This window comes from Crocodylus siamensis, chromosome 3 (genome assembly GCF_052110815.1).
Source record: "Crocodylus siamensis isolate JL-2025a chromosome 3, ASM5211081v1, whole genome shotgun sequence".
In the NCBI taxonomy this organism is placed as follows: domain Eukaryota; kingdom Metazoa; phylum Chordata; order Crocodylia; family Crocodylidae; genus Crocodylus; species Crocodylus siamensis.
In genome coordinates, this window is record NC_143397.1 from 257,074,177 (window position 1) to 257,091,233 (window position 17,057).

At 46.9% G+C, this 17,057-nt stretch overlaps 1 protein-coding gene across 8 annotated transcripts in view; it reads left to right on the plus strand.

The window, feature by feature from the left end:
• The window catches only part of ADGRB1 (adhesion G protein-coupled receptor B1), a 320,747-nt gene extending 307,118 nt beyond the window's left edge, over positions 1 to 13,629 (plus strand). For all 8 annotated transcript variants that reach the window (XM_090040749.1, XM_090040747.1, XM_090040750.1 and 5 more), the window contains one exon: positions 10,668 to 13,629. In XM_090040749.1, the coding sequence (XP_089896875.1) occupies positions 10,668 to 10,865 (198 nt within the window). In that variant the 3' untranslated portion in view covers positions 10,866 to 13,629. The remainder of the gene's footprint in view (positions 1 to 10,667) is intronic.
• Positions 13,630 to 17,057: the final 3,428 nt, after the last annotated feature.

Below are 17,057 nucleotides of genomic sequence, written 5' to 3' on the forward strand. Positions count from 1 at the left end.
GAATATGGAGGGGGAGCTCACAGGCTGGGGAGGGGCAGCATCCCTGAGAAGGACCGTGGGGCTTCGATGGATCACAGATGCACTATGGGTCTGCAACGTGACTCAGTTGTAAAAAAAAAAAAAAGCAAAAACAATTTTGGGTCTCTGTCAACAGGAGTATTGGGTGATGGTGCCACTCTACATGGCACTAGTTAGGTCTCATCTAGAATAGGGCATACCATGCTGGGCTCATCATTTTAAGAAGGATGCTAAGAGAGAGGTGCCAAAAATGGCAAAGGGTTTAGAAGGTAAGTCATACAAGGAGCAGTTGAAAGACCTCAGCGTGTTTGAGTATGGGGTGCTAGCAATCTTCAAATCCCTGAAAGGGTGCCATAAAGAAGAGGGAGTACCACTTCTCTCCCTTGTTGCAGAGGCCCGGCTTCAAATGATAGCAAAGTTGATTTAGATTATATCCCAGGGCAGGGAAAAATGCATTTTTGTTAAAATCAGGAGGCAGAAGAAGAGACTGGCCTAGAAAGATGCGTTCCACCTCTGAAATAGCCGCCGGCGCTTTGTGAGCCCTCCTTTCTGCTGTTCTCTAGCAAACAGCAATTGCTCCCCAGATCCTGTTGTCTAAAAAGTAAGTTAAGCACTTGGAAAACTTTGGTTGCTGATGGATTTCTCTGCTCTAATACCAATCATGACCTGCCCCTTACAGACTATGGGTTCAAACACACAACTCTCATGGCCCAAAAGCTCCATATCTCTCCATCAAAGAACTGTGTGTTAAAGGAAAGTTGGCAAAAAAACCCCTCTAAAGCCATTGTGTGCCTGGTAGAAAGGATCCTGATGATGCTCATGCAGAGATATGCCTAGACAAGACTGAATATCTCCAAAGAGCTTTTCCCAATAACGCAATTACTACAGATCCTGTCCCTTTTCTCTGGGTAGTGTTGGAAGCTGCTGAGCTCTTCAAGAGTGTGCTATAAAAGGGGAAGTATTAGAGGCTTTCTGGGAGGGCTCGGCTTTGTTTCTGCTGTGTTAAACATGGGCTATGAGAGTGATGAAAAGGACTGTCCTAAAGGCCTTCTCATTGGGATGTCTGCGGTCGGTTCCAGTGAGAAAATGTCAGTCACAAAACTTTTTCTCTGCCCCGCTGTCTAGTTTTGCAGTTGCTTTGAAAAGCAGGTTTTTACTTGTTTGGGGATGAGCAAATCAGATCCTGGAATTTTCCATTGCAGCTTGCAGTGGTTTCTGCATCCTGGGCTTTCTTGCCCTTTGCTTTATTTTATCCTCCTGGGGTTAAAGTCCATCAAACCCTCTTATGAGCTTTGCTTTAAATCATAGTTTTAAATGAAATCAAAATTTGAAAGAGGCACCCTGCTGCAATGGCTAAGTTAGGGCATGTTTCCTATTGGACCAGGGACCCCCTGGGCCATCAGTCCTTGGCCCCTATAGTCACAGGGTGAAACATAATCCACAAAGAGACCATCCTGCATTTGCCCTGAAAGCCAGTGCCTTGCTTATCCTGAAACTTGGATCCCAGGCCATGGATCCTTGACATGTACTCAAACTTTCCATGAACTTTTTGGGCAGCCTGGATCATCTGCCGTGTTTGGAGCAAAGTCTGATGCCAAGCTGAAAAATGGTGGCCAAGTCTAGTGATAACCCGCCGTGAGCTCCTGAGGGCAACCTCTCCTGCCTTGCCTCTTCTCAAGCCACGATTTCACTTGCCCCTTCTGCAGCACTGTTTCCCAAACCCTTGCTTTGATATATTCCAAGACAGCAAAATCTTCACATCCAGCCCTTGAAAGTCTTGAGAAGAGGGCCATACTGTTGTAAGAAAAATGCATAACTGTTGCTTTGCCCTTTTCTCAAGACTTTCGGGGCTGGGTGTGAAGACCCAGCTCAGAAAAAGGCCGAAAAGCTGGCTGCTTGCACTAGCAGAAAACCTGCCCTATGTTTCAGAGGCTTATTAAGAGATGTTCAGATCAACTCCCCACCTTCTCCTCAGCTCTCAAAAGGTTTTTCATGTCTTCCCAAAGTCGTGCTGTTGTCGGTAATTAGCAGTCAGGGCCCGTGTGTCCACCGGCCACAGGCCAGCACATGTCAGCGCTAATCCACTTGTCTGCTGGCTACCTGGCCTTTCTTTCGCTGGCTGGGGAGATGGTGACATTGCTTCAGGGTAGGAAATTTCCACTCCTGTCAGTCAGGAGCGGAGCCTGCTGTCATGGGCTGCCCAGCCAGGACTAGGAGAAAGGCCGTGGCGTTGCATGCAAACCCACTCGGATGCGAGAAGCTTGCAGAAGGGACCCGGGTCTCCTCAGCCCCTTGGTGGGGGGAAATCCCACCCGCCAACAGGATGCCGCTGCTGTACTGCAAATTTAATGCTCTCTGCACTTTTTAAAGGCTCTGATGACACGATAATTGGCAACTGTTAAAAGGCAAATTAAAGTGCCTTATACAGGGAATGCTACTTGAAGTGTAATAATTGCGACAATAAATCCCGTTAGGAAAATTACAGAGAACCTTAATTCACTCAGCCGCAAACCATCTCTCAGCTACTCAATGTCCCATGCACTACCAGTCAGCCCCCATGTAGCGCATCTCCCCCTCAGTATCTAGTATGTCATTTCATGTCTTTCGGATAGGTAGATGATCTGCCATCCGGCATCAATCCACAGTGATTGCAGATTATCAATCTGCAGGGATGGTGTCTCCCAGGTCTTTCACCAGCCCCCAGTCTGGCCACCCAGGCACTTTTCAGGTCCCTTCGTATGCCAACCCCTGACTTTTCTTCTGCTTTGAATGACAGCATTTATTCTGCCACTCGATAAAGCTGTTAGCAGCTCAGGGATCCTTCTGTTCTCCTTATACACCAACCTACCCAACAGTAGATGACCATGTTACTCAAAAGCCTCCTTGAAAGCAGAGCCCGACCAGACCCTGGATCCTCATGTTGGGTAAACCACTAACTCATCGGGTCTGCATTTCTGAAAGCGCTCTCTAAATGTCAGGTGCTCTGCTTTGGGTGCAGAAGAGCTAATTTCCAGAGTGTCTGGACCACCCCTTACAGTCAGTCGACACCGGTATTGGAAATAAAGCAGGAAACGAGGACTGCATTTTCAGAGTGGGCTGTCAAAGCAGAGTCCTACGATGCAAAGGAGCTAGGCCTCCCGAAGGCCTCACTGCATTCAGATAAAACAGAGCCTCAGGGGCATTTGGTCCTGGCTACTGTCGAGAAGATGGTGCTGGATAAGATGGTTCATGGGTCTGATTTCTGTATTTAAAACTCCCTGCAGCCCTTGGTTGATGTGATATCTTGTGGGTAAGATTCACCAAGGCTCGAAACTGGATTAGGCAGCACAGACCTTGGGGTTGGAAACAGAAAGCCACCAAAAAAGGAGTTTGCAAGAGTGGAAGCATCACTTCTCCCCTCTCGAAGCCCCGGTTCAACTCGAGCATGAGTCACCTGTGAGACTGCCTCACTGTCTCCTAAAAATCTGGTCCTCTCTGTCTTTCTCTGCATCTTCCAGCTGTCCTGCCCAAAGGTGAGGGCATAGTTAGGATGCATTTGATTTGCACTGCATATTGAATAGCTCCTCGAACCAGGATTGTAGCTTCGCTGTGCTGGATGCTCTAGATGCATATAGAGAAAGACAGCCTTTGTCCTAAAAGGCTATTTGCATTTCAAATAGGCAAGGGAGATAAAGGGAATGGAAAGGAAGGATTAGTATCCCCATTTTACATACAGGGAAACTGAGACCCAGTAAAATTCAGTTGTTTACCCAAGGCGTAGGTCCTTGTGCGGATCATAAGGCTCTCTGTCAGCAGAAGGCAACATATGGAAAGTACAGCTCATGAGGTTGGATGGCCATAAATTGGGGGAAGAGGCAGGGTTTTCCTGGGTACAGAGTGCTAGGCTGGGATTCAGGCGTCAGGACTCTCTTCTCCACACTTTGTTTCTCCATCTGTGGAGTGGGGACAACAGCACTGCCCTACACCAGGGGGGTAAGCATTGAATAAATGCATGAAAGATGGAGGTACCCCGGTGCTGCAGGGACCAAATCAGCCGGCAGCTGGGTCCAGTTTTATCCAAACTTCCAACATTTGAATCAAAGACAGATGCAACATGAAGTTTACTTCCTACCTATGGGGACTTTTTACCGTCTTTAATTTTTGCTGAGCCTAATGAAGGGCATTTGAGCCTGAAAACTTGCAGAAAAATACTTGGGTTTTTTTGTTGCAGTTTCTTAGTTGGTCTAATAAAAGGTATCATCTCTGAACCAAGAGTTCTAGGTTTTTGCATTTCTGTTCAAGTTTACACTTTTGTGTGTGTGGTAGAAGCAATACTTGGGGCCTGGATCCTCCAGGAGCCTGGCTGCATTTTCTTTGATTTCTTCAAGTTCTGGGCCAGGTGCCATGTTGCTGGCTCCAGTCTTGCACCATCATGAGGACAAAGTGAGGATTCATTTTTCCATATTTCTGCTTCTGGTAATCTCCATGCTTAAAACCAATGTGCCAGTCACTCCCTCTGCCCACCACCTTTCACTCAAAAGCTCCCCCAAGCTGCCGTGATTAAATGCTCTGCACTTGCATACCAGTTGTTTCTATTACCAATCTCCAAATGCTGTTCCCCAGCTGAATTCACTGGCAGTTGAGGACGCTCGACCCTTTTGGAATATCAAGCCACTTATTTAGGGGCAAAAATATGGCATTAGAAGCCTGATTTTAGCATCCCATTTCTTAATACCATGAGTCAAGGGCTAGGGGAACAGGGTTGTCCCAACACAGGGGAATTGCAAGGCAAAAGCTTGGAGAGAACTGCCTTAGGCCAAATGTCTGCAAAAAGCTAAGGAAATTACCCTGGTTTGGAAGTGAGGTAACATTTCCTGGTGTAGGACAACTTTATTCTGGTGGTATCATCCTTTGGCAACTTTGCTTTTCCTTGGGGAGCTGGTGTTCTCCCAGGCTTTGCATCTCCGGCTTGGACCCGTGCTCTTCCATTACAAAGTACCCGTCACCAAAGCTTTTTAGCCAAGTTATCGTGCAAACTCCATGAAATGCATAGGGAACCTTTCACTTTTGGCTTTAGTGCACTCGCAGCTGAGGCTGAACATGGCAGGAGAGGCCCAGGTGTTGTAACGGGATCAGAGAGCTCAGACCACTTCTCAGCCCAGAGACGGTCCCTCGGGGCAGGGCGGATGCCTGTGAGAGAGAGCTGCTGCAATGGGTGATTCGAGGACGTTGTTCTCTGCTGCTGCCAAGCAAAAGTCATTAAGAAGCACTGACACCAGGGCCTGCTCCACCCAAAATTAAGCTACTCGTTTTAGGATGAGCAATACTAATGGAAGCCATCAGGGCGCAAGGGAGACCTTAAACACGGCAGGTGGAAATGGGGCAGCGTTGCCGTGAAGTTTGGTGGCAACCTGCCAGGCTCGGCTTCCCTTAGCTGCACATCTCGAGGTGCTGGGTTTTCCCCCTCCACGAGGTTTTAGTGGGATCATCTGTGGCTGCAGTTTGCCAGAGATGGTTTCTTGCGCTTGGATAAAGAAATCTGCTTGGCCACCCTGGAAATGATGAACATTGCAGCTACAAGCGTGCAGAGGGTAGCAGCTCTGAGTAACGGCTCCGTCTCTCTGAATTATTGGCTGCACATCACTGTGCCTAGTCCTGGCTCTCCGAGGCACCAGGCTTGGGGCCAACCGCAGAGTGTTTTATAGTACGATCACATAGCTCTCCCGTCAGGTTTGCCTTTGCTAGGAGGAGTGCGAGGGGGAAGCGTCCCTGCCCAGAAATACCACTCAAACGTCACGGCAGGGTTGCAAGGCGGTGCTGCAGCCACCCCGCGATATAACAGTCACCTTCTGTACAAAACTCGAGTGGTGCGAAGATAGGATCCAAGCTGTCTGCAGCCGGAGGTGAGAAGAAAAAGGATGCTGTTTCCTGGAACCGACTGCTGATTCCCATGGTGCCTGTTGCCAAACATAAAGAGCCTGTTTAGCTCTAGTTGCCTGGCCAGGACTCCACTTGGCTAATTATATTCAACTGAATAAATTCACCTTGAGGAGCCAGTTGGAAACAAAGGTCTTCCGCACTCTCCCTGCTAAACCGCTGTGCAGGGCTGACGTGCGGCTGAACCCCCCACCTGCGTCAAAGGCAGCTCTCCTGCATACACCTTGCTTTATTTGCTGATGTGAATTGAACATAAGATTAACATGCCTGCAGGCTAGCTCTCTCTGCCCCAGAAACAGGAGGTGCATCTGCACATGCAATGAATTTGAAGCAATGAACTCGGGTGCAGATTGTGCTGGAGTTTATTGTTCTTGGGCACTGTGTTTGAACGTGCGCCTGGGACCGCAGCGTAATGAGCTGGGTTGGAGCAGCCCCTGGCTGGCAAGAGACCCAAGGGGTCTGATCCGACCTGCAGAGGGGCTGCTGGGGGCACGAGTGTTTCCCATTGTGGGGCTAATCAGCGGGTAGTCCCTGCAATAAAGCACCCTCATGCCTCAGCCAGTCCCATCAGTGTCTATACATGTCTTGCAGTGCGCTAAATTACACCACTCAAGATAGTACTTGTATTTACAAGTACTATCCTACGATGGCTTTTATTAGTTTCCTGTGATCTAATAGGGCTGTAGGTGTAGATGCGGGAACTGTAATGAGGGGCTAAATAGGCAGCTCCACTGTGAATGTCTCAGGTAGTTGTGCCCAGGGTGGGCAAAGTCAAGCTTCCTCCTACTGCTTCTTCTGGAAACTTAATTGATTTTTTTCTTCATCATCAGTTCAGATGATTTTTTTGGGAGGGAGGGATGGGTTTCAAGCTGGTCCCTAGTTTTCTTCATGCATTTAAACAGGAGCACATCAAGTGGCCAGCTCAGAAGGAACTTAGCATAGGAACGGCTGGGAGGGTCGCAAGCCAACTTCTAGCGGGGGTTTAGGTCTGGGGAAGTGAATGGTGCTTCAGGTCATAACTGCATTGGCAGAACTGTTGGTCTGAACTAGCAGGGCCTCCATGCTGATGATGACCTTACAGAAGAATAATAATAGTAAAAAAGAAAATCAAAGGAGTGCTTTCCTGAGCAAGAATTAGCATCGTGTGTGCCTTTCTACTAGGTAATATAGCTGTGGACTTGGTCTGTGCTGAAATCTGTCAGCTGAGGTAAGCCCAGCCCTGCTTGCAAGATGAGGGTTTTGGAGGGTTTTCTTTTTTACTTTTTTATGAAATTGAGAAAAAACAAAGCTATTTTAATTAACTGGTTTTTAATCAAATCCTCCCTGTCTTGAGCAAATGTCCATGCAAAGATGTGCAGTATTTTTCCATGTTTTTATTCTATGTGGGTTTTCACATCTCATGTTTGGGTGGGTTTTTTTTTTCCCCATTTTATATCATTTCTCCGTGATTTCATGGCAGATTATCATAATATGACAAAATAATGGTGGAACTGTTCACGTTGTCAAAGTGTCAGCCTGCATCATTACAACACACAGGCGGCACTTTGATCTAGGGGGAAGAGAGTTTCCGTTGTGCTAAGAAAGAGATGCCTTTAATCAGTTAAAAAGGTAAAAGCATGATAGAATATTTCGACAATGAAATCGTCTCCCAAGAATACAGGCCATTAGTAACAGTGCAAAGCATGTACTCCCATTATTGACATGCCATGTGATGCACGGACAACAATGGAAAACAAAATAAAAATGAAAAATCCCTTTGATGGAGTAAAATTGGAAAAAACAAGTTCAAAATTCCTCACATGACATTTCCTGACGTGAAAGTTTTTCACAGTATTTTTGTCATTTCAAGAGACGTCTCCGAAACCCTGTGTTTTCATGTTGCTGGAGAAGGCAAAATACATTTTGCAATGGCAGCTTTTTCTGCAGAAGGGAAGTGCTGAGTGTTGATGGGCTGTTTTCAGGGGTGCTCATCTGGGAGTCATTACTGATGCATTCAACTACTTGAACTATTGAAGGGGGGTTGCAAAGAGGCTGGAGCTGGGCCGTTCTCAGTGGGGGCAGATGACAAGACAAGGAGCAATGGGCTCAAGCTGGAGCAAAGGAAGTGGAGGTTAGATATTAGGAACAACTTTATCACCAGGAGGGTAGTAAAGTACTGGAACAAGTTACTCAGAGAGGTGGTGGAGTCTCCATCCTTGAAGGTTTTGAAGTCCCAGGTAACCAAACCTTAGCTGGGATGATGTAGTTGGGGCTGGTCCTGCTTGGAGCAGGGGGTTGGACTAGATGTGATCTCCTGAGGTCCCTTCACACCCTTGTTTTCTATGGGTCTATGATACTGTGCCAATTATCTTACCCAGTCTTCTCTTTCCTGAGGTCAGGTGCTATAGGAGTCACTAGGAGAGGTGAGGTGGCATGGTGCTGCTATGCTTAAAGTTCTGCTTTTAGTCACCACAATGTGAGAGAAGGGCAATCACACAGATTTCTATGGAGTTACTTTGCATTTCTGTTTGTTCAATGCCAAACAAGCTAGAAGTGCTTATATCTCAGTGCTGCTCCTGCTAAGGCAGCAGTATATCGGTAAAAAGCCTCACGGGCAATAAAAGTGACTTGCCAATTGTGGCAGAGTTTGAAATGGCACACTGAGCAGGTAAATGGATGTGCAGACAGATGGACAGACATCTACACTTTTGCATTTGGTTTTGAATCTCTTGCCAGGCCGGACAAAGCAAGTACACTAAAGCCACTGCAGTTCCTATGGGAAGACAACTCCTCCAGGCAGTCCCCTTTAATTTATTTAGCATATGCACATATTTAGCAAGACAAGGGCCTCACTAGTGTTTCATAGTTTCATAGTTTCTAGGGTCGGAAGGGACCTGAGTAGATCATCTAGTCCGACCCCCTGCCATGGCAGGAAAGAGTACTGGGGTCAAACGACCCTGGCAAGGTGTAGATCTAGCCTCAAAGAGTTTGAAGGTCCCAAGGTAGCATAGTAAAAGGGCATGAGTCAGTAATGTGGGTCATGGTTTGAATTTGTCCACAAGGGCATTTGTCATTGTGAAGGCCTCACTGATATAGATCGGAGGCACTGTAGCCCTGTCCAGTTCAAAAATGGTCAAGAAATGCCCAATAATGGCATGGCCAGTTAAATCCTGGTTGACTGAAAGTCAAGTTAATTCAGTGCCGCATAGTAGATGGACACGAGTTAACAATGTGGATCATGGTTTGAACTTGTCCACAAGGGCATTTGTCATTGTGAAGGCCTCATTGGTTTAGGTTGGAGGCACAGTGGCCCTGTCCTGTTCAAAAATGGTTGAGAAGTGGCCAATAACGGCATGGCCTGTTAAACCCTGGTTGACTGAAAGTCAAGTCAAGTCAGTCCCAAGGCTACTGAGACCCTTGGGGCACCTTAGATGCTGTAACAACATCTAAGATGCTGTAGGGTCAGAGATGATGTGACGATGGATTGGTGCTTGTCCTAACCATTCTTCGTGCCATCAAGTAAGGAAGGAAAAACCCATGGGTTTTGGAAGGGTGTATTATATTGGACATCTTGAGGGGATCTGAGTTATTACTAGGTGGAACATGTCCCAATGCACTGGCAGCATAGGATTATCATGGAGTCGCACAGCATTTGTGCAGTGGACATGGGGCGACCAATGCTACTTAGGACTGGTAACCATGTGAATGGAGTGGAACGTAAGATGCACTGTAGCAAGCAGTTGGGTGTCCGTTAATTTGCTGAGCAGCACTAGGATGCTGGTGGCCATGTGTGCCTTCTCCTGGGACCCCCCTTTCCTCGTTTTCTTCCTCCTCATAACTTGACTAGTCCCTCCTTTCTCTCCCCAATACTGCCGGCCCTAATCCTTTCCCTTGGCAGGTGGTTTGTGGAGGACTTTGTGGTTGCTGTCATGTGTTTCTTCCCAAACGTGAGGGCTTTGTAGAGTTAATCAGCTGTGAAAAGCATTTCTGTTCAAAGGGAGGAAAAGGAGGGGTCTCTCGCTCGCTCTCAATGGAATGGTTAAAAATATTGCCCTGGCCTCTGTCTCCTTTCCCACATAACTATGAGAATTTGCTGCAGATGAAAGTACCCTGGAGCCCTCTATAAACTATATTGCATTGTTCCCGGTATGTCAGTAGGAGCTTTAAATTGCCATTTCTGAGCTGATTGCAGTGGAGTTACTATGGCGTTACAATGCAGTGTAGTGGAGGGATCAAGCCAAGAAGGCTTGATTTGGAAGTCAAATATAAGACTCCTATTGATTTTGGCTATGCAGGCTCAAACTCTTCGTCATGTGATCTTAATAAATGGGGCCCTCGATTTGTTACACTTTAAGATTATATATAACGGGACTGTGTCCTTTTATCCTTGATCTTTGGATTTGACAAAATCAGCAAAAAAAATTTAAAAATCCACAGACTGTTTCAAGCGTGGATGGAAATTTAAATTCTTAAATCCTCCATGAACTGAAATAGCTTTGTGTTGGGGTTTTCAGGTAAACATTTTTCTTTGTATCCTGCTTTCCTCAGGGAAAAAAAAAATACTGACTTTTTTCAGTGCAAAAAAAAAATAAAATTACTTCCAAAAGAAAATGTCCTTGGAAGGGAAAAAATCAAATTAAAATCTCCCAGGTCTATCTATAAAGAAGGAGATACCGCATGGATGTGGAGTGGGATTTTTACAACCGGTGCTGATCTTTTCTTTTCTCTCTCTTTCCGTCTTTGTTTTCTTACAGCAAGAAAAACAGCAGACACCAAACAAGAGACCCTGGGAAGGAATCAGGAAAGTGCATTCCCCACCGTCGTGGGTTAAAAAGGACATGGAGCCTGTATCACAGTCTCCCTTAGAACTCAAAACTGTAGAGTGGGAGAAAGCAGGAGCTACCATCCCTCTGGTAGGACAAGACATTATTGACCTTCAGACGGAGGTCTGAGCGGAAAGGAAAGCACAGGACTTTCATTTTTCCGGAGGAAAAAAAAATACAAAACACAAAACCCACAAATGAAACAACACACGTTTAAAAAAAAAAGATGATTAAATTAAATCAAAACTGAGTGAGAAAAGTGTTTGGTTTCTTTTGAAACCTTTGGTACACAAACAAAACAAGGCGAGAAGTAACTTTTGTATCGTTCTCAGCGGAGCGGGGGGATTACTTTCTAGAACATAGTAGCAGTAGGTTCAGAACAACGCGGACTTTGCCCCGGGGAAGAGAAGAGGACGTGAGCCCGGAAACGCCAAACCGAGGAGGAAGGAGAGGGAGGGGAGGATGGGAGTGGGCGGGATACAACCCACGCGACTCTTTAGCGGCGAGAGGACGACAGGGAGCCATTGCCGGGTATGTCGAGTCATCCTGCTCTGCGCCGGGGACACCAGAAGGAACCCGAGGAGTGAATACGGTGCCAGAAGGGCCACGAAAGTCGGGGTGGATTGGCAGGAAATGAGAACAGAGCTCCATCCGGCACGATCTGAGCCAGGAGGTTGCAGGGGGAAGCCCCACTTTGGCCGGTCGGTGGTACCCATCCCTTTGCACACCCGTGGGAGGGACCGAGTGTGTCAGCCCTCTCCTTTCTATCTCCCCCTCATCAGCTACCCTACGAAGAAGGGAATCGCCATATGCCAAGCTGCTGCAGCTGGTGGTTGAGACAGTGCTCCGCTCCCACCAGCCCCCCTCCACCCTACCGGGCTCTCCGCCATTGCTCGAGCACAGGCCACAAAGGATGCTCTGAGGGAGGTGGCGGTAGTAGTCGTGGCAGGGTGGGTCTTTCTCCTTATCGCTCCACAGCCGGTTTCCTGAGGAGTGGGACACAGGGCAGGGTGAGACCTTCTCCGAGGACCTACTCGCCCGGTCTGCAGAGCCCGGGTCGAAGGAGAAAGAGAGAGAGAACACAAAGCGAACGTAGGTCATTTTGTTGACTGTTAGGTAGAGAAACTCAGCGCGGGCCTGTTCGTGCGGCCTCATCTTTTTTGGTTTTCTTTTTAACGAGACACAGCCGACTTCTTGTCCACCCTCCCTGGAACCCGGAGAGACAGACCTGCCGATGCCCTTGGAGACGGTCGGTACATAGACAATATTGCCTTAGGACATTGAGACAAACTGACCAACGAGTAACATCCGCTTGGAAACAAACCAACAAAAAAATCTATTTTTTTCCTCCTCCTTTTCTTTTCTTCAATAAAAAGAGAACTTGAAACCCGAGACCTTTCCTTTCTTTGGCTCTTGTTTGAATGCTTTTCCCTGTCGGAGTCCTGCACCGATATCGGGCAAGGAAACCACCTCCCGGAGGCTGAGCACAGGTCCTCTGTGGACGGCTCGGGATGGCGGGAACACATGGGCCCACCTGTCCAGCGGTGTTTTATCCCACGTAAGTCCCAGCTAACATCCACTGGCTAGTTATTCTCCTAGCTCGCTGATCCGCACGGCTAGGAGCCAGGTTTCCAGTTCTAGGGGAAGGAAGAGAAATGGGTGGAACTAGTCACAAAACTGGGGATATTGTCCACCAAAAGAAGTAAATAAATCATCATTTTTTTTCCCATGGAAAAATTTGTTCTAGATTTTTCTCAGAAAAAAAAATCCAATTTTATTTTTTTTTAATGATTATTTTGATTTTTAAATGATTATCTTGGGGGTCGGACTTGATGATCTACTTAGGTCCTTTTCAACCCTAGATCTATGAATCTTTATTAAAAGAATATTCTCCCCCCCCCCCGACAAAAACCATCAAAATAGTTTTTCATGAAACCCCCCCCCAACTTGCATTAGACTTCTCTCCACAAAATAGTTTTCGACATCCTTTTGTTTTCACAATTTATTTCTCCCATTTACAAAGTTCATCGTCATCCTCTAACAGCTTCCACCAGCTCTGGGTATCCTGAGACACCTTATTGCAAAATATCACGCAGAGTCAAAATAGCGGCAGTTCTTGATCAGGGTCTGAACTATAGAGATGTGTGTTTTTATTTTTTTAGGGACAAAGCCAGAGATGGCACCAGGTTTTAAAGCAGTCAGTCCAATCAAATTGTGCTTCCCCCGACTGAACATGTTTGCTTGATATACAAGCAGGGTTTTAGGGTTTGGGGGTTTTTTTTTGGTTTGGGGCCACATGGTTTATTTTTTTAAAAGTATAATGGCATCTTGTCATTAGTTGTATGATATTTAAAAAAAATAACTGAGAAGTAAAAAATAAAAAATCCAAACATTTAAAAAACTGAAAAAAATTACTTATAAAAAACAAACAAACTGTGATGTAATTGTCCAATTTTAGATTATTCTATGATACAGGAAAGCACAAAGACCACCCTCAGATGCCGGGTTGTATAATATTGTAATTATTATAATTACACATAATGAATTTTAGCATACAAATATCTTTCTACTGTGTTTTAATTATTTTATTTTATTCCTTCCTCTGCCCCGCCAAGTCTGCCCCTGTTCTTCCAAGCCTCCTCCCTCTCGCTCTTCCATTCCAATCAAGTTGCAGGACGTTAACGGTGTTATGTAATTACAGAGATAAATGTTTGTTTAATAACTGTTGATATTCTACTTTTTCTGCTCAGTTTCTCTGGTTAATTCTGTTTTCTCCTTTTCTTTCCCTGCCCCGTCTCATTCCCCCCACCCTTTTCTCTGTGTTCATCAGTTTTTTCTGTACAGTTTTCAGAGCACAAATGAATGTGTCTTATTTCTAATAAAAAAAGTGTAAACTCTAGTCATGTCTGCTTTTTAAAAGCTCCATCCCCAGGTGTGAGGAGCAATCTATGCATGGGAGGGTTAAATTTCCATGCTAACAGATCAATCAAAAGGACAAATCCCACTGACCACACCCAGCCAAATGTCTCCTGGACTTTCTTAATAGAGCAAAAAATAATAAAATTATAGAAAAGGAGGGTGTGAAGGGACCTCAGGAGGTCACATCTAGTTCAACCCCCTGCTCCAAGCAGGACCAGCCCCAACTACATCATCCCAGTCAAGGATTTGTCTACTCAGTCTTCAAAATCTCCAAGGATGGAGATCCCACAACTGAGCACTAAGGCAATAGCCAGATGTTGTCTTTGGAGTGGGATCAGCCATGCCAGGATGTGTCCCTGCACAGATGATCACCTTCATCGGTGCCTGCAGATGTCCCAGGGGCCACTGTCCCATGGGGAACCCCATGCAGGTCTCCCCACTTCTAAATGCTTGCCTCATGTTGGGGCAAGCCAGCCTGAAACGCACCATGGGAATCCCCTGCCAGGAAATTCCCAGGGCCCACCCTGCAGGGCCACCGTGGGAATCCACTGCAAGACAATTCCCATGGCTCACAAGATGTCCTCCCATTTAAGACATCATGAGTGGTAACTCCCTTTGTCACTGCAACATTTTGGGGCACCCAGAGTGCAACAGGAGGCTTGGGCATCTATTCGCTTGCAACTGGTGTCTCCATAAAATGTTTATGATGGCAGAAGGGCAACGTCTGCTTGCACCCTAGGAGTGCGCAGATTCACTCTGAGATAGTAAGGGCCCTTAGCCACTAGATTAACTGCATCGCAGTGAGGGTTGAGTGAGAAAGCCTCATGCAGGTTCTGCAGACAGATCATAAAATGATGCCACTCCACTTCAGAAGCACCAGGTTACAACTCCCAGGGCGACCTGATGATGCCTTGTCTATCTCCTGTGGAGTCCAGCCACCATCTTTGCTCAGTGGACACAGGCAACCACAGCCTGATTGGCAGGAAAAAGTAAGTTCATTTGTTTTGCCTTTTATCTGCAGAATTTCTTCTTAATGAAGGTCCTTCTGGAGAAGGGATGCTTGGGGATGTGGATGCCAGGGGATGTAGCTAGATGATACCTAACGTGAAAAGAGGGAAGAAGTGGTACCTAGTGGTTATCAAAAAAGAACAAAAAGGCAGCTCTCTCCCCATGCCTGCCCCACCATCTCATAGGCCTGGACATCCATTGAGCCAAAGTCAATCAGATGTGCAAATGCTAAGATTTCATAGATTTCATAGACATTAGGGCTGGAAGGGACCTCGGGAGATCATCGCCCAAAGGGCCGGACGTCAGCGGGGGTCATAGGATCCCAGCAAGATAAGCATCCAATTTGCTCTTGAAGGTGTCCAATGTAGGTGCTTGAACCACCTCCGCTGGCAGACTGTTCCAGACCTTGGGGGCTCGGACAGGAAAGAAATTCTTCCTTATGTCCAGCCTGAAATGGTCTTGCAGGAGTTTGTGACCGTTCGACCTCGTCATCCCTTGTGGCGCTCTGGTGAACAGACGTTTCCCCAGATCCTGGTGGTCACCCCTGAGAAACTTATAGGTGGCCATCAGATCACCCCTGAGCCTGCGCTTTTCCAGGCTAAAGAGCCCCATGGCTCTCAGCCTATCATCGTAAGATCTGTTTTCCTGACCTCTGATCATGCGCGTGGCTCTCCTCTGGACTCTCTCAAGCTTCTCCACATCCTTTTTGAATTGTGGAGCCCAAAACTGGACGCAGCACTCCAGCTGCGGCCTCACCAAGGCCGAGTACAAGGGGAGAACGACGTCCCGGGATTTCCTCAAGAAGCATCTATGGATGCACGCCAGCATTTTGCTCACTTTACTAGCCGCAGCATCACATTGCAGGCTCATGTTCATCTTGTGGTCAATGATGACCCCCAAGTCTCTTTCTTCCATAGTGCTAGCCAACGTAGCACTGCCGAGCCTATAAGGGTGCTGCAGGTTTTTCCTCCCAAGGTGGAGAAGCTTGCATTTTTCGGTGTTAAACACCATCAGGTTCTCGTCCGCCCATTTGCTGAGCTTGTCCAGGTCAGCCTGGATCACCCGCCTATCTTCTGTCATGGATGCTTTGCCCCAAAGTTTGGTGTCATCGGCGAACTTGGCCAGTCCACTCCTGACTCCAATGTCCACATCGTTAATGAAGATGTTGAACAATATGGGTCCCAGGACAGAGCCTTGACCACTGGTCACAGGGCACCATGATGAGTGACTGCCATCAATTAATACCCTCTGGGTCCGACCACAGAGCCAATTCCACAGCCAGCGGATCGTGGTGGAGCCAAGGCCACAATTGGCCAGTTTCGCCAAGAGGTGATCATGAGATACCAGATCAAAGGCTTTTTTGAAGTCAAGATATATGACATCAATCTCTTCTCCCTGGTCCAGGTGATAGGTCACCTGGTCATAGAAGGAAATGAGATTGGTCAAGCAAGACCTACCCACAACAAACCCATGCTGGCTATCCCTCAGGATGTTGGTGTCGGCCAGTCCATTAAGGATGGCCTCTTTAATAAACTTTTGTAAGATCTTCCTTGGGGTAGAAGTCAGGCTGATGGGCCTATAGTTTGCCAGATCCACTTTCCTCCCTTTCTTGAAGATCGGCACCACATTGGCCTTCTTCCAGTCTTCGGGCATCCAGCCTCTCAAGGTGTTTCTTCACAAAGTCAGCATTAATGGAGGGCAGGGCATCTCCCTCACCAGGACCTCCCTGTCCCGTAGCAGGTCCATTATTGCTGAGGTCTGGAATGGAGTTGAGAAGAGCATCAAAATTAGTGTCATATATAGGTTAGCAGGAGCAAAACATGTGGCTTGTACTTCATCTTCTGCAAATGCCCCATTGCAATCTGCTGTGCAGCATGTGTAAATGAAGTTGCCTAGTAGCAGCTGTTTTTAAATGCCACTCTTATGACCAAAGTGAGAAAAAAGGAGGGAAGGTGAAGGTACCAACACCAGCAGGACTTTGCACAGCAGGGCAATAAATCTTAGGCAAATGCCACCAATGGACTAACTTTGTTTTGAACCAAGGCATTTGCTTCATCACAATTGAATTTGCACGTGTACGTGCAACTTGGTTTTGACCCAAGCATCCCAACGCTTGGTATCGGAAGTCTGCCCTTGGAAGACTCCAAAAAACTTTATAGACTCCTTACTTTATCCAAGAGGAAAATAAGGCAGAGAATTGAAGTGCCTGGCCTGATGTCTTACAGAAGGTAAGTGGCAGAGTCGGAAGCAGAACCCGGGGGTCCCAAATCCCAGAAGCCACTGGCTGCCAAGTACAATGTTTCCTTATGCCATTGGCCTTGGAAGTTACTGCTTAGTTGCTTGGTTTGCTGAGTTCATCAGCAATGGGGTATGCCTTGGACTTCCCTTTTATTC